The sequence below is a fragment of the Equus quagga genome, chromosome 11, assembly GCF_021613505.1.
Source record: "Equus quagga isolate Etosha38 chromosome 11, UCLA_HA_Equagga_1.0, whole genome shotgun sequence".
NCBI lineage: Eukaryota > Metazoa > Chordata > Mammalia > Perissodactyla > Equidae > Equus > Equus quagga.
The window spans coordinates 4,606,547-4,624,889 of NC_060277.1; the positions used below are offsets into that span (position 1 = coordinate 4,606,547).

An 18,343-nucleotide genomic window follows, 5' to 3' on the forward strand; every position below is an offset into this window, starting at 1 on the left:
TGATGGAGAGAGCAGTAAGGCATGTGGATGCTATGATGGAGAGAGCACTAAGGCATGTGGATGCTATCATGGAGAGAGCACTAAGGCATGTGGATGCTATCATGGAGAGAGCTTTGGACTTGGAGTCAGAAGACCTGGGTGAAGTCCCAACTCTGACGCTTACCAGCCATGCCAACGTGGGCAACACATTTAATAGTCCCAAGCATCCCTTTGCACATGAACAAGATGAACATATTGGCCTGTATGTTGTTCTAAGTCTGAGGATGCTGAAGAAGGAGGAAGGATTTATGATGTTTATAAAATCAAAGGTATTGCCATTAAAACTTGACACAAACGTCACGCTTCCTGTGGCTTAAAGCAGAAGCACCCACTCCCGACGGCCTATCAATCCCCCACAGATCAGGAGCTTCCATTTGTCTCTGACCAGATCACAACCCTCAGGCAGAGAGCTAACGCGAGGGAGGAGAAAGAGAAAGGGAGAGTGGAGAGGATTCTTTTCTTCGCTCAAAATCTCTTCCAGGCTCACTACAAATTCAGCAGCTGGGTTTGAGCTGAGAGGCCAGAAGGTCACCCTAGATTGTTGGTTTTCAAATCTTGCTGCATGTTAATAACACTGGAAACTTAAAACAAAATAATTTTTTTTTTTAATACTGAGCTGCACAACCCTAAAATATCCATGGGAGGAAACTAGATTTACAAGGGCTGGGTTTCACTTTGTAAAACGTGATATGAAGCATCCCAGGTATTAACCTCACTCTAAAGTCAAACAGAAAAACATATTCTCTTTAACCTCCACTGCACTGAAAACAACAATTCGAAAATCCGTTCTTGAGTAAACACACACCCTACGGTGAGTAACGGAATCTACGATCTGGGTTTGTGGGGATTCCACTTGCTCTAGCTCTGAAAGTTCCACATCCAGGAAACCCCTGGGCCTCTGGAAAACAGGAACAGCTGGTCGATCTAAAACACACACAAACACACACACGGCTGCACGTACACATGCACGCACCCACACAAACCTGTAAGGAGCCCTCAGAGTGTCAGAACAAAGTACAGATCAACAGAGCCCTCTCTTGAAGGATAGTCACTAAGCTGACACCACCATTTGCTCAAGTACCTACATGGTCACACCCACAGACCTCTGACACCACTGGGATCCACAGACATGCAATGGCATGGGTGACACACTGTCATGCCGACTATCATCCATTTTGCCAGAGTCCATGCTATGAATATTTAAGTTCAATAACCAGCATTAAAAGAAACCAAAAAACTACTTTGAAGCTCCTGCCTGCCCACTGCCATTTGTCTACATTTCTAAAAAAGTCAGGTAATCTTTGAGGAATAACATCTCTACCATTTGACAGATTTTTTATAGTTTTATGGCTTTGTAATTTTTTGCTACATTTTTCCTGTAATGATGCAATGTGAAACTAAAAAGTACTATAATATACAATGAAATTAGACAATGGTCATGTCTGTATGTAAGTTAAAGACTCGATTATCACTTCTTTTGAGTGAATACTCAATAGAAAACAAATTAAATCAACTTGGAATGGCCTGAATACACCAGAACAAAGATTCCTCTGTATTTTAAAATTGAGCTCATCATAACCACATTGTTATACACAAATACACGGTCCTCGGTTGCCTGATACAAACAGACTCTAAGATCTAGTCATGATCATACAATCTAATAAAGAACAGCATCAATCGGCACAAGATACACTTGGTGGGTACACATGTCCCCTTACTTGTGATATCGATAGTGGTCTGTAGGGGAACAGCTTAGACCACAGTTGGTGGGAATGTGGGAGTGTGGGGCAAGACCTCCCACTGACTCCAGTTCCACACACTAAATAAATAGCATCATGGAGACACTACTAACAAATTAGCAGAAAGGCCATCTAAATCCTTTCCCTTTGAGAAATCAGAATCTTAGAATGATTGCCACGAGTCTTGTGCATTCTTCACTCTGCAAAGAGGTTAGCAGAAAAGGAAAGCCCTTGAGGACTGTGGCTGCCACCCTTGAAATGAACAAGCAGCATGCTAGTAACATACTTAGGCTTCTGACATTCAACAATACGTGTACCATCTAAGCGCACCAGAAGAAAACCTCATCAAGGAGGTGTGTAAAACCGTGGAGACTGTCTCAAGAACCGAGCAGCATTTCAAAGCCCTCATCTCTCTACCACCAGCTTTACAAACAGTCAATCAAGGGAGACCTCAAAATTCGATATTGTTAAGCAGGAGCAGCATAAATTTCCAAAGGTCTGCATTATGGTCTTGAAAGAGAATTTGAAAATCAACTAAAAAATATGTTTAACAAAAAACTTGCTTCTTACAATATATTCCTTTCAGTATGAGTTTGAGTAGCCTTACCACAACTTTTTCCAGCAAACCTGAGATTGGATTAGGACTTACTGATTGTTCATTTAAATCCTGGGAGTCTTCCATGTGGTTTTCTCACGTCTCCTGCCACTCCCAAGTAGAAGCAGCTTCTTCCTCCAGTTAAAAACGGACTATCTAAAACAAAAAGACGGAAACACAGGGGGAAAGTGAAAAAGTTATCTTTTTTATTTATTTGTGAAATTACTGCAACATACTGCGGTTCACGTGCTAACCAGTAATCTATAGAAGCATTATCTTTAAAGAACAAAATTCATTAATACTGTCCCTGTAGCTGACAGAAATAATGATCTGGAAAATCACATCATGGTAAAATTGGGATATGTGAACAGCTGCTCAGGAATCCTTCACATAAACTAAAGCGCCTGAGGACAGCCTTGGAGGCACGGTCTGTAACAAACATTAGGACACTGTTTTGCCGCGAGAGCTCTGAATTAAGCAATTCACAGATTAAACATTAAGAGTCTGCATTAACCATTCACTTTCTAAAGAACATAAAATTGAGAAAATACAATGTGTATGTTAATATGATAGCTTTCTATTGCAGGAAAATTTGTCCAAATTACCAGAAGATCATTACTCAGTTCTAAAGGATGTAATGTTATAAAATACACGCCCAATTTTAAAAAGAGGATGAAAGTAAGGCTATTAGGATAAAGAAGGCATTACCAACATATATGGGAAGGACAACTGGTCAATAAACTACGGGAAAACTATCAGTTACCTAGTCAAAGAAAGTTAATCTTTACTCCACGGCATACATTAAAAATTTCTGAGACAAACTGAAGTTTAGAAAACTTTAAGGGGCCAGTCTGGTGGCATAGAGGTTGAGTTCACGTGCTCCCCTTCAGCAGTCCATGGTTCACGAATTCGGATCCCTGGTGCAGACATACACCACTCATCAAGCCATGCTGTGGTGGCATCCCACATGCAAAATGGAGGAAGACTGCCACAGATGTTAGCTCAGGGGCAATCTTCATCAAGCAAAAAGAGAGGAAGATTGGCACAGATGTTAGCTCAGAGACAATCTTCCTCAAGCAAAAAAAGGAAGATTGGCAATGGATATTAGCTCAGGGACAATCTTTCTCACCAAAGAAAAAGAAAGAGCTCTAAGAAAAATAGCATACCTTTTTTTAATTCCAAGATCGACAAGGATTTCATAATAGAAATAATGGAATATAATAGAAAAAAGCCAGACACCCCCCTTGAATACACACACACACACACACACACACACAATAAACAAAATTAAAAGATACCCAAAAATATAAAAAAGAAATATCTGCACAAATATCAAACACATGGACTAATGTCCGTCACATATAAAGTGCTCTTACAACCCAAACAGAAAGGGGCATACACATTCCTACAGAAAAATGGTCCATCACCACAAAACAATGTTTAAACTCACCAATAAATGAAAGGCAATTTAAAATAGCAATGATACATTTCTAGCCCTTCAAATTCTAATTCAAAAAATAAAATTAAGGGCCAGCCCAGCGGCACAGTGGTTAAGTTCGCACCCTCCGCTTTGGTGGTCCGGATTTCGCTGGTTCAGATCCCGAGTGCAGACACGGCACCGCTTGGCAAGCCACGCTGTGGTTGGTGTCCCACATATAAAGTGGAGGAAGATGGGCACAGTTGTTAACTCAGGGCCAATCTTCCTCAGCAAAGAGTAGGATTGGCAGGAGATGTTAGCTCAGGGCTAATCTTCCTCAAAAAAATTAAATTAAATTAAATTAAATTAAATTAAAAGAACATGAGAGGTTAAAAAAATTTATGTAAAAGGTGTTCATCATAGACATAAATACAGGTATAAATTATTAAACTCACATTTTAAGGAATATTTAGTGACATCAAAAATTTCTGAAAAAAAATTTCTGAAAATATAATTTAAGTGGGAAATAAGTATTCCAATCTGCAGAAACAATATGTTCCCAAATCACTTTATTGAACCTTCAGCATATGCAGGGTTTCACTCAATTTTATATATATCTATTCACATATTCTCTACAACCAAGTAGACAAGGTTTTAATTTCTTTTCTTTTCTGCTTTGTAATATTGTCTACAATAAAACTGTTACCTTTCTTACTAGAACACATTTTAAAAATTAAAAAGGAAATTTAAAACGTGAATTGTAAATTGTCTTATGCATATACAAACAGAGACACAGATCACAGTTTTTTTCAATCTTAAGAGTTAAAAGTCATAAAATGGTAACGCTAACTTACATGCGTGTAATGTGACAGTCTCAGTAAGTTATTGATTAAAAATACTCCAACACCAGAGAAGTGTCATTTTTAAAGAAAAGCATAATTGAAAGCTCACATGAAATGGGCCCCGGAAGGGTAGATATTAAGCATACTGAAAGGTGTGGCAGTACATACATTTGAATTCAGGAAGATACGCAGGCAGGGAGTTCTAGCCTTAAAGATGTCACTTTCTGGGGTTGGGGTGTGGGCCTGAGAAATGGTGACCGGAAAAAGCCCATTTCTGTCTCTCAGCTCGCACCTCCATCTTTCTTCTCCCACCCTCCCTCATCTCCTCACACACTGGACTGGTTCCTGGCATCAAATCTGGGTCTCACTCTGGTCCTAATTCTTGCTGATGCTTTGCTTGCTTCTACCCTAGCAGACCTCCTGATCCTTGGTCCTGAGCACTGCTCCCTCCCCTCGCGTCCAGGACCACTCCAGCTTGCTCGGGTTTGCCTTGGATATGGTGCACACCATCGTAAGTATCTGCCACTAGTCCAACTGATGCTGACCTGTCTGCCACACGAGCCCTTCCTCCATCCTCCAGGACGGAGCTGTGGTCGATCATCTTTAGAGCCATTTTCTCCTCACTACCTGGATAACACATTAGCCAAGTGCTCTCTTGAAGGGGAGAATCCGATGTTCCTTTTCACTCTAACAGGTAAATGGGGACGATGAACAGTAGAAACATTGTACAAGATTACAAACGGAAGGGACCACAGATTCAGCTAAATAAAAACAAAACAAAAACTGCCTTTCTAAACAGAGAAAAACAGCCAAAACGTAAAAGGACACAACAGATCACGGAAAATAGCTTCAGTAAATATTACAAATGTGATATTGAGAACGAAGAAATTAACAAGGAAAAGTTTAAGGGCCTGTTAAGTGATTAAGCAAGAATATGAAAACACAAATCATATAAGAAGATGCAAACAAGAAACAAATATATGGAAAAGTGTTCACTCTCACAGGTGCCAAAATATGTCCATTTAAACAACAAGTATACATTTTGGATTACCATATATATATATTCAATAATCAAACCACTTTAAATATTGATAATACCCATTGTCAGAAAGGATACAGTGAAATGGTGTCTTCATGCAATTGCTAGTGATAATGTCAAGTTTTCTAATACTTTTAGAAAGCAATCTCACTGCATTTTAAAAGATATAAATACGTTAAACTCTTTTACCCAATATTAACTTTCCTAAGGAGTAAACTTCCTCCCAAAAAAGTCACAAGGTATTCAGTACAGTGTTATTCATTATAATCAAAACTAGAAATAGCCTCAGCTTTGTAGAGGATTGATTAAACAAACTGTGATCAATTTAATATAATGTAACGAACAATTTAATATAATGTAATAAAAACGACATAGAAACACAAAAATTATTGATTTTGTATTGTGAAAAAAATCAGAACAAAATTTTAGCTATGCTAACCCATGTACAAGTAAGCATGCATTTGGATATTGATTAAAAGGAAACACTGAAAAATAAAAATAAGTTGATAAAGAGTTATATTTTTGGTTTCACATACGTTATTATTGCTGATTTTATTGTCTGTGCAATAAATAAAATTTTATTTTTTTCCATTATAATACAAGAGGACAGATAAGTAATAGCAAATGATGCTAAAATGGTTTTACAAGATCAGCTGAAACTACAGCAGCGAAGACGAATTTTCTAAGCAGACCCTTTCTCCACGTGGCCCCTGCGGCTTCTTCCACATGGATCACATTTCGAAGCCAGAGTAGTGTCTTCAAGGGTAGACACCTTTGCTCTTTACTTGTGTTCTCTCCAGCACCTAGCTCGGTGCCCGGAAAGCGTTAGGTATTTAATAAATATCGACTGAATGAACGACACAATAAATGGCGGATGAAATCAGGCATAATGTATCTGATGATGTGAATGAAATATTGAAACAGCCAGATAATTTAATTTTTGAAAATTCTGTTTCAAATATGTGGCTATTTTAAGAAAAATTCTGTTTTGTCCTACATTTTTCAGGTATATCACTGACTTCATCTTACTTTTCACTTTGTATAAGGACAGAAAGAGTAGAAACTTTGGGGGACCTATTATTTGCTAAACCAGAGTATGGTAACTTTTCAGAAAATTCAATACTGAGACTTAGTCCACTGGTCTTCTCCTACTCGCCTGACCTAACAATAAAATATACTTATAATAATATGATCATTGAGACCAATTTAACCTACTGTTTACTTATAATACAGCATGCTGTTTTAGTTTCCTGGGGCTGCCATAAAAAAGGCACCATAAACTGGGCGGCTTAGAACATCAGAAATTTATTCTCTCGCGGTTCTGACAGCAAGAAGTCCCATATTAAGACACAGGCAGGTCCAGGCTCCCTCAGGAGGCTCTAGAAAAGAATCCTTTGTCTCTTCCTAGTTTGCACTGTTTGCTGACAGTCCCAGCTTCCCTTGGCTTGTAGATGCATCACTGAATCTCTGCCTCCATCATCACAAGAATTCCCTTCACATGGCTTTCTTCTGTGTGTATCTCTGCATCCAAAGTTCTCTGTTCTTATAAGCACACCAGTCATTGGACCAGGACCCACCCTAATCCAGTAAAAGCTCATCTTAACTTGATTACATCTGCAAAGACCTTATCTCCAAACAAGGTCACATTCACAGGTGAAGGGGTCAGAACTTGAACAGATCCTTTAGGGGACACAATTCAACCCACAACACATGTACAGTCATCACAGTGAAATGATTATTAAGACGCGATCAAAGTTTACATGTAATTTTTCCAGAAAGTATATGTGAGAATGAAATTAAGGATACTGATCATTAGGCAAGAAGTCATCATTTTCTAGAAGCACCACCATCTCAGGGCACTGGTGATAACTTAAGTGAAATTAAAAATTAAGATTTCAGGAAAGATGTTGGAGCATAAGAGAATTAAGCAAAAAACAGCCTTTTCTGGTTAAGCACCAGTTCAGAATCTATTCAACATTCCAGTTGGGGAGTTATTTGCATCAATGTTCCACGTTACAACATAATACTTTGCTTTATGTTTCCTTAAAATTGAGATTAATTGTTACTTAGTTTAACTTTTTTACGGTAACATGAATTGCTTTCTTTGCCAAACACACTAAGGTACTAAAATATTATGAGCCCAGTGATTTTATATTATTGAACCAAGTAAAACTATCTAGGCAGACACAGTATTATTTTACATCATAATTTAGCAATGGTTGTTATGCTAAATCCTTTAACATTTAGTTTTCACAAATATATGAGAAAAAGACAAGAACACTCTTCAAATCAAGCAAGAGAAGTATTACCTCATAATAAAGATATAAAATTAAGGAATAACAGTAACCTCATGCTGTTTTATGAGGCAATAATCCAGTTCCCAGCTCTATTTCAAGGCCATTCCCCCAGAAAAGGTGAATTTAAAACAGGAATAGTAGCAACCCCACCCATTCCATGTTAGGTGATTTCTCCTCCAGTGAGGGTTTCTATACATAGAAAATTGATCATATCCTTTTCTTTAGCTCTGCTCTAGAAGTAAGCTATAAACTTGTGTCTTAGAAAATTAGAATTAAAAAAATCAACAATTCTTCTAATTTAAATACAGAAGAAGTTTCATCTATCAAGTTTTAAAACAATTCTCAGAAATGGAAGGAGGTCTGGTCCAGGTGGCGGAGGCAGCAAAGGACCCCGTGCCTTAAAGAAAGAGATGTTGAAGGAGTTGTAAGAGTCTGTCGAGTGTGTGGATGCAGCCCTAGTGCTCTTTCTTTCTAATCAAAACTTCAGGAACAACCGGCTTGTCCCAGCATGCTATACTCCAGCTGAAATGATGAACACGAGGGGCTCTCGGGGCCAGGGCTGGCAGGGGATGAGGACAGAAGCTGCCCCTCTGGATTACGCACACCAGTGGCACAGCCTTCCACCGGTCTTTCAAGCCAGACACCGGGGCTCTGTCACTGGCTCCGAACCCACTCCTCTCCACATTCAATAACCTACCAGTCCTATCAGCAGGTCACAGAGTTCCCTCAACTCTCTCCACGTTTCTCTCCTCAATGCCACAACAGAGCTTCAAGCCATCCTTGTCACCTGCCTCCTGAGGGTTTAAAATTGTTAAAATAAAGATCTGATTCTAGCCTCTTAAAACAATTCAGAGCTTGATCCTATCCTTAGGATAAACCAGAAATTCCTTAATCCGTCCTACTTGAAGCTGTGCACTGCCTAGCAGAGCACCCCTCTGCCAAAACATCGCACGAAGGGGAACTGGCAGTCAGGTGCTTTTGCTCCCTGGGGCCACTGTCTGTCACCAGTAGGAGTCCTGAGGTAGCGCTCCACCTTCCTTCTCCCCTAGTCCCTGTTCCACTGTCCCCCCATTCCCTCACCCTCTCATTACTGTCACAGTGCCCTGCCACCAAGGGCTGGGCATGGCACCAGGAGTCACCTGAGAGGGGGCGCACACAGCAGAGGCCACGCCTGCCTCCTGCCACAGCGCAAAGGAAAATGGAGAGGGAAAGAGACTGCCTTCCCCTGCCCGTGTTCCAAAGGTCCAGTACACAGTGAGGGAAAGATGCAAAGATTACAGGCGGCCAAACCTGTGTTCCGGCTCAGACCCCGGGTAGGGAGGGAGGTGCTGGATAGTCCAGCCCAGAACCTCTTTTAACCCAAGTGGAGGCTTCGAAGAATCTACATACACGTGCAGAATTTCCTTGCACAAAGGAAGCGGCCTTGCATTATAGACTTTTCATTCAGACAGCTCATCTATCTATCATTTGACTTCCGGATTTTCAAACGGCAAGTATATTTTCAGAAACATACCGTGTACAAAATTGAGGTTTGCTTGTATGGGGGTATATTATACACATATAAGATACATCTTACGCTGATCCACGTTCAGCTTACAACCTCTTAGATGCCCCAGTCTTTTCCAGTTACACCAAATCCCTTCCACTGAATGACTCAGCGCAATCCCTTCCCATGGCTTACGATGTGGGCCTGGGAAACCACCAGGCTGAGCCTCTTCTGGTGGCAAACCATCTAGGATATAAACCTTGGGAGCTCTTCACAGCCAGGCAGAAAAAGCTGGTCGGCTAGGGAGAGACAGAAGGGAGCTGACCCAGAAAGACGAGCAGAAGCGAGGACAGCAAGAAAGTCCTGGCAGAACGTAAACCCTGGACCTGGTTACTCCAGAAGCCCCACGGTTTCTATGCCCTTCCTGCTGCTTGGTTGTTCAATTCTTCCTGGGATTCACGAGCTAGCCTCACAGTCTTCAATTAAATTCTCTGCTTTACTAAACATATTGCCTAATATAAAACTGCAATTGTATAGGAAGTCTAATGACTTACATTCTCATGACATGATTGAGAAATTCTAGCTGGGATCAGGCGTCAAGAAGGGCACTGCTTTCGTGTCCCATGTACCACGTTACCCACGCTGCCCTCCAAATTTCATTAATGGGTCTGTGAAGCTGGGTCAGGCCCTGGTTGCTTCCAACTGCTCAGGCAGCATGCCAGCGAGGGAAGCCAACAGCACAAAGAATAGTGAGCTCCAATTCTACGGCCTACTGTTCAGAGGGGGAGAGGGGCCTTCTCCGACCATGCATGTGATGCTCTTCCCACTTGTACCAAAGGAAAAAGCAAAGGTGTCCAAGAAACATATCTGGGCAAGCAGTCATGAGCACGCTGCCTGACTTCAAGCTCCATACATGGAGTCACGCTACAAACTAGATGCTGGGCTCTTTTTGAACTGTTTACTAAGATAGAGTGTGGACTTTGCAAAATGGTCCATTTAACACAAAATATTTAATAAGAATGAGGCTAATTTCCCATGCTAGAACATGGTGACAAGCTCAATTTCATGATAATCACTTGGCTCATTAGTGGTGAGTTCATTTGATGGCAGTAATCTTCCTGGAATTATCATTATGATCACTGGATTTTGGACAACGACGGCCAGGTTTTCATTTTGTTTGCGTCTGCTAATTGTTGATGGTTGGTTAGTTATCCTGGAAAACACAGACACAGTTACAAGCGGATGGTCCCAGAGAAACAGCCAAAAGAACTCGGAGCTTGAGCAACTTCGGTTGCGCCCACAGATCCTCAGGCTGACTCTGCACACCAGCTTCCCCTCTCACGCGCAGCCCTCTGGCTCCCGCCAACATGTGCTTCCCCATTACTCTGATGAGCCTTTGTCCACACTGCGTGGATCTGTCCAGCTGGCTCTCCTACAGCCTGGAAGAAGAGAATGGCTGGAGCCCTTTCTTACAAACAGTCTGCTTTTTCTCTCAGCCATAAACCTCTTCTATACTTAGGACCCTTTTTTGATGAGAAAATATATTACTTAACACATATCTGAGGACTTCATGCCCCACTGGGGGAAAATCTGCTGCACTCTGAAAGAATTTAAGAGATCACCTAAGTTTAGTATTCACCTCTGGAAACCCCAGAGGTCTAAAGGATAGTTTTGCTGGAGGGAACATTAATTTAGTAATTCCAGAGTAAAGACTTTTGGAATCAAACAGGTCTAAATGTGAGTCTTTGCTTTATCACCGGATAACTGTATGGCCTTGGGATAGTTAATCCCTCTAAATAGCATTCTCTCCATCCATAACGTATGGACAATAATATTTGTGATATATTTTGTTAGGCTTAAATGAAATCACATATTTCAAAAATATAAGCCACTTGATTACTACCGACAAAGTGAAAGAAAGTCTCTGCTTTTATATTTTGCTCTTCATTTACTGAATTAAAACATTTTAACTCTTTTTACAGTGGAGTAGTATCTATGCAATTTCTTGTGGAAATGCAGTGACTTTTAATTCTTCTCAACTAAGAATCTTGTAGAAATCAGTGATTTCCAGGAGCTGCATTAACTGTCTATATTTAGACAGAAGCCAAACTCAGAAGTCTTTTACCAATCCTCTAAAGTCACATCAGTTTATACAAACAAACACTATCTTAACTCGTTCGCAGCTGGCCTAGTTTGCCATTCTACAAGACATCGACGTTGTGTGGTTTCTTTAGTGTTAACAGACTGATGCTGCAGATGACAAAGTTATAGAAGGGGACATGAAAGAGAAGGGAATATGTTTCTGGAAAAGAAAACATGAGCGAGCAATGAGCACTCAGTGTTAAAGAGACACTAAGGAGTTCTGAATCGGCTAAAGCAAAGTGCTAAATACTAGCAAATAAATACAACTGGTTATGATTATATTTTGATAGCCTTAAAATGCAAATAAAGGATGGCATCTGTGATATCATTGGAACAACATATCTACTTCAGATTTCTGAAAAACAAGGAGAACGGTAACTGGAGTTAAGTGGCAACTTGAAGACTGTTGCAACAAGGTAGGTAAGATGTCAAGAGATCCTGGACTGTCCTTGTGGCTGAAAGGAGCCTGGGGAAGCAGAGGACGGGAGGGTAACATGAAGACACATCAACAGGACGTGGAACATATATGAATATGACTGATAAGGTAAATACGACTTTCAGGTGGCACACCTGGATTCTTGAGAAAATGGTGATATGGAACAATTCAGAGGAAAAGATATGTTTGTGTTTCTGTGTTACTGTTTTTGTGGTCATTACCTTCACGTATGGGCAGGAAACAACACCCAGAGGCAATGTATAATGGAGCGAGTCTGAGAAGCTTGCCCCTTTTTTGGAAGGAGGGCTAGAAAAACTCAGCCCACCATCAGACTCAGCAAGGAAGTTTGTCATATGAGGGAGCCTCTGGAAAGAGAATAAAAGAAAATACTTACTTGAGATAAATCAAAACCTCAGCCTTGCACAAATGTAAATTCTCAATTGTTACTGCATGTGTGGCACGGAAATCCCAGGCCAGAAAATTAAAACCAAGACTCATCTAGGGGTTTGAAATCCCTAGACTCCGGGGGAAGCTAAAGCAAAACTGTTCAACAAGGCACTGAAGATTCTGAGAGAGAAAGTCATCAAAAACGATAAGCTACACAAGGAAACAAAACACTGTAGAGACAGCAGATGCAAGAACAGGAGAATTGGAATCCAAAAATTCAAGATTATACGACAATCTGAAAACTACCATATAATAAGTATGCTTAAAATAATTAAAGAGACTGAAGGAATGGAAACAAAACTGAAGGAACCACACATTATGAAAATTAAATACACCAACTTGGGAAAGAACCATAAAAAATATATTTTTTAAATATATGCACTGAAATTGCAAAAAGAAATGAATGAATTAATTTAACAACGAATTAGATTCTGCTAAAGAAATACTGTGTGGGACTCAGCCCTGTGGCCAAATGGTTAAAGTTCTGCATGCTCTGCTTTGGCAGCCTGGGTTTGCAGGTTCAGATCCTGGGAATGGACCTGCTCCACTCACCAGCCACGCTGTGGTGGTGTCCCACATACAAAAAAATAGAGGAGGATGATTGGCAATGGATGTTAGGTGAGGGCAAATCTTCCTCAGCAAAAAAATAAATAAATAAAAATTGTGAAGTAGAAGATAAAACTCAACAAGTATCCATCTTCATAAATGAAATTCATGATAACAATAACAATACAAATACATCTTTTCTTCTCAATTTTCCATAGTACCAATTTCTCAGGAATCAAGGTATGACACTTGAAAGTCATAATTTTTATTTTGGGGGGGGCAGGTCCAATATATAACAAAGTAAACATGAGAGAGAGGAAATATAGCAGTAAATCTGACTTACCTAAAGTCAAGCTACTTGCTTGAATTGTATCTATACTGAGTATTAAGGATTTATTAACTACAATCATGTTCCACATAACGATGTTTTCATCAGTGCCAGACTGCATATAGGAGGGTGGTCCCATAAGATTGGTACCATAGAGCCTGGGTGTGTAGTAGGCTGCACCATCTAGGCTTGTGTAAGGACACTGTGATGTTCTCACAGTGACGAAATCACCCAACAACGCATTTCTCAGAACATGTCCCTGTTGTTAAGTAACACATGACTGCATGATGCTATTTGCTCTCCTAAAACTTGGGGCACCTTTGGGGAATTTTCTTTGTCCAGATTTTTAACTGAAGCATCTTGGAAAGTTTGAATACCTTCTTTCCTCTCAATAAATTTCCCTGTAGCATCAGAGTATAAAAGCATCCCACTGACTTTACAACTGCATTCAAAGTAGGAGTCACATTTATTAAAAAAACTGCCATTATAGCTTCTAAAAATCCAAAGAACTTTCTAAGGACTGAAGTTATAAGAACTCAAAAAATAATGTCTCAAATGAACTTGGTGTTGTGGTTCAATTCCAGGTTGTGCTTCCCTGCTGTATGTTCCGACCTTAGGGCAAACTTAGGAGAGAGAGAGAGAGAGAGAAAGATTACAAATAGAACCCAAAATCTTATTTCTTGGTCCTGAGATCATGAGGAGCATAGGAATAAGTGGGGTTTATTTACAGACTGAGAATATGAGTCTGTAGATGTAATACTCGAAGCTTCCTAGCTCCAGTAAATAGAAGCACCTCTGACTCCTCTTTCCTTCTTTCAATTCTTCCTCACATACTAGTTTGAAAATCTACCTTTCAGAACTTCCACTCTGGTCTGCCCACCACAAAGCATAAAGGGGATCCTGCTTTCAAATGTAGCAGGCTGTTAGGTATTAAGAGAGTGCTATCATTCATGTCACCCCTAACTCCTTTTTCCCTCAAGTTAAGTACCCCTATTTAATAAGACTACATCTGTAATAAAAAAGTCTTTGTTTCCCAACAGGGATTATGGGGGAATTCAGTCAGCCAAAAAAGCATAATTGCCTAGAAAATGCATTAAATGGAAGGCAGATATGAACTAGGTCATGGGGCATCATTATTATTAAATCATTCAATTATAAGCTGACATTAAATTAACACAGATCAGCATTAACGTATACCAAATACGACATTTACACCCAGACAAAAATGTATAAGAAACCAATTAGCTGAAATGGAAATTACTGACAATGAATTTCAAAGCAGTAAGAATGCTCCTTTGGGAAAGACCCTAAGGTTCTGTTTGTTTGCTCGTTTATTTAACGCTGAATTATTCTTTAGGAAAACTAAAGAAGAAAAAGAAACAAATGTTCAAGCTACAGGAAGGTTCTGTTCGCCCAGGACTTGGCTGTGCCTGCCTTGCCTGTAGCATCTATGGGTTTGGCTGCCCTGCTCCAAGGCTCTGGGGCCTGAGGGGCCCCCTGGGAAAGAACTCTTCCAAGGGAAGAGCTGGGGAGCCATAACGCCAGAGCCAAGTCGGAGTCCTAAGTCTCAGCGCTGCAAGAAAAGAACAAGAAAACAAACAAACCATCAAAAAATTGTTCCCTGAACTCTGCAGAAGGGGTTGAGAGCAGACGGTATCCCTACGTTCTTTGGTTGCTCTGTTACAGGGTGGTGAGCTCGGGCAAGGTGCTAGACACTTTCCTCATTTGAAGTTACTTGTGGCACCAGCTGTTCAATCAAGGAGAAGTGAGTTCTCACCAAGAGAAATACCATTTGCTTCACATACGACTCTTAAAGCTTGGAGGAAAAAAGGAGGAGGGTGAAGAAAGTTTAATACTGGTGAAATTAGTAAGAAAAAGATCACAGGAAATATGAATTACAAATGTGAGACTCCAAACTCAGTGAGACAACAGAGAAGCAGAATAATTTGCGCCCTCTTGATTAAACCCAATATAAGGAGACCCGGCTGTAGCGATGTGCATGGCCATCCTTTCCAAACTCCAGAGGAGAGTGGTTTCTCCCAGTCACCATCGAGGCTCCAGGCCTATCTAGGACTTCAGCCTACTTCTTGTTCCAGCACTTCAACAAACAACATTCGCTCCTGAAGAATCTTCAAACTCTGCTCTGGCGCACACCTGGATAAGCCAACTTGTTTTTTAATGCCTTTACTTTTCCATGGCCATGAAAAAACTACAATGAGTTTCTTTAGAGAAAATATCTAAGATATATAAATTCAAAATATTATTCAAAGTCCCTACATCAACTGTATCTTACAAAAACACTGATTCCTTTATAATGTATGAATAAATGAATGAGTAAATAAATAAGGAAACGCTCCTAGGGCACACGTCAGGAGATACACAACTTTAATTTCACGAAGTTTTAGATTAGAGCAGACAAACAGAATCCTAGATTTTCATGTCTGCCAGGACTCAACATACGGCTTTGGGAAAACCTTGTAATTTCTCCATCTTTCAGTTTCTCACCCTATAAAAGGAGCATATTGCTTGAAATTTAATTCCCTCACAGCAGTGAGAGTTTCGATTCATCGTTAACAAAACGCTTTATAGGTTCCCTGATTAATAGGCAAAAAAACGGTGGTAGCTGTATAATAATATACTTCCCCCAAAAAGTATAAAGGTAACTGGTCAAATCTGAAGTAAAATAATACTTTACTTCTGAAATAAATATCAGTCATATTTATTACTTCTCCGTTCCACTTGCTAAGTAGTAAAAATTACTTTTAACAGAAAACGTTAATTAATATTCAAGTCGGCTGAAGTGTTATCGTCATAGGCTTACCTCCACTGGGGGGAGGGGAGCCGTTCTGTTTGTCCAGGCTGCCCCGCATGTTTATATGGTACAGTCAGGAATGCTGGGCACGATTTTGAGGGCCTCTAGCGTATTCACTGGTTTCTGGCATTCTAATGCACTCTACTCTTATAACCATAAAAGTACTCTTGAGTGCTTCTGGAAATCTATAACAAATCCTTAATCAATCTCGGAGGGTTTTAACTGCACACGTGAAATTTCTTGGGAGGAATACGTTAGCTATTCTACACACATACAGTACTTAAGTGAGCAGGAGAGTTCCTTCTCAAAGCACAAAGCAGTTTCCCCACAGTAGTATAATTTTCAGTTTTATGTGCATAAGTCCTATTGAATCTCTTAGAATAACAGGAAATTCTGCAGGAAAAAAAAACCCCACCAAAATTGATAGCCATATTTAGCCAATGCTGGAGGAATAAGTTAGCCATTTTAAGTTGGGATTACTCTTTTATGGCACCAGATAACCATTAAAGGTTAACCAGAATCTTAATTAACCAGAAGCTATAAGAACTGAATATTCTGGAGACAGAATTTTCTATATATAAGACTCTAACAATAAAGCCAACTGAATAATACACTTCATTTTAAACTTTATGTATCACATGACCTTAGCCGAGACTTGGGCAGCAATTTTCTGTATTTTGATGTAACTTTTTCATATTAAACAGATTCTAACACTTTACAGATTTACAAATTAGTACGTCGATAAGACACAATTGCTATTTTGATATAAAGTAACATTTATCAACATACATTCAGAATGGAGGAATCTCATTGATAATAAGACAACGTCCACACCTTTCATCTATATGTTAAAAAGCTATAGTATATGTATGTTTAAGGTGCTTACAACTGTGCCTGGCACACACTTGGTTCTTAACAGAATAATAATACATAATTCCTCATAAATTCCCATCAACAACAGCAGAGGTAAAGCTCTTTGTCCTAATAATTTTGACAAATATTATTTAGTGCTAAGTGAAAAAATGCCATGAATATGGTATGTCCTGATTTTTTTCTTCCTAACAGTTAAAGAACTATGAATATATATAATCATCGTTCATTTAACTGAGCAGTAACAATTCTTAAATGAGAGATTGACTATATGTAACAGATTTTATGTATGTGGTCAACAGAATTATTTGCTCTTGTCAGCGAACTATTCCAATTGATGCATGAGTCTCAAGGAACTTACTACTATAAACCTTATTAACCAGAGCATAAAAAATTTCATGTTCAATTAAGCAGAAAATTTTGCCTTTGGCTTTTATGAGAAAGATACAAGCATCATTATAGAGATGCAAGGTGTAATAACCTTTCAGAAAAGGATTTTGGCACCATCTATGAAGTACACACATAACTCTTTCATCTATTAATCCTACATCTAGAGGTTTACCTACAGGATTTTTTGGCAGATGTACAAAAAGATAGACAAAAATCATCATCACAACACTCTGTAATAGCAAAAATCTCGAAGCAACCTAAATATGTACCAAGAGAACAGATAAATTACAAAATACATGCCTACAGTCAATAGAAGTTTGTTGTTGCTGGTGCCATCGTGTCCATTCCGACTCCTTGCAACCCTGTGCCAGAGCAGACCCCTGCGCTCAGACGAGGCTCGGCTGCCATGGTCAGAGTTTTCAAGGCTAATTTTCTGAGAAGAGGCCAGACCCTTCTTCCTAGTCTGTCTTAGTCTGGAAGCTCGGCTGAAGCCTGTCCACCATGGGTGACCCTGCTGGTATTTGAAATCTCGGTGGCAGAGCTTTCAGCATCACAGCAACATGCAGACGCCACAGTGTAACAACCGACAGACAGTGGTGTGGTTTCCTGGCGGGGACACGAACCTGAGCCGAGGTGGTGAGAGCCTAAATCTTACCCACTAACACCAGGACTGCTCAGTAGAAGTACCCAAAGCTGTAGGTACCATGTGGGGAAGTACGCAAGCCACAGCGGGTCAAACCCAAGTATTAAGACAACTGATGATCCATTCTGGATTAAAAACATATAATAAAAATAAATGACCTGCTCTGGTAGTTCTTACATTTACACATGTAAGCGGAAAAGATGGAAGGAAGCGCCCCTACCTATGACAACTTACCCTGATTTGTAGAATATGGAGGGGGTGAATAACGTGGGGAC

The 18,343-nt window shown here is 39.9% G+C and overlaps 1 protein-coding gene across 20 annotated transcripts in view; it reads right to left on the reverse strand.

Annotated features, from left to right (window-relative positions):
* The window catches only part of EYA4 (EYA transcriptional coactivator and phosphatase 4), a 253,017-nt gene that overhangs the window by 219,945 nt on the left and 14,729 nt on the right, over positions 1 to 18,343 (reverse strand). For all 20 annotated transcript variants that reach the window (XM_046677392.1, XM_046677381.1, XM_046677398.1 and 17 more), the window contains exon 2: positions 2,428 to 2,529. In XM_046677392.1, coding sequence (XP_046533348.1) covers positions 2,428 to 2,438 — 11 coding nt within the window. In that variant the 5' untranslated portion in view covers positions 2,439 to 2,529. The remainder of the gene's footprint in view (positions 1 to 2,427; positions 2,530 to 18,343) is intronic.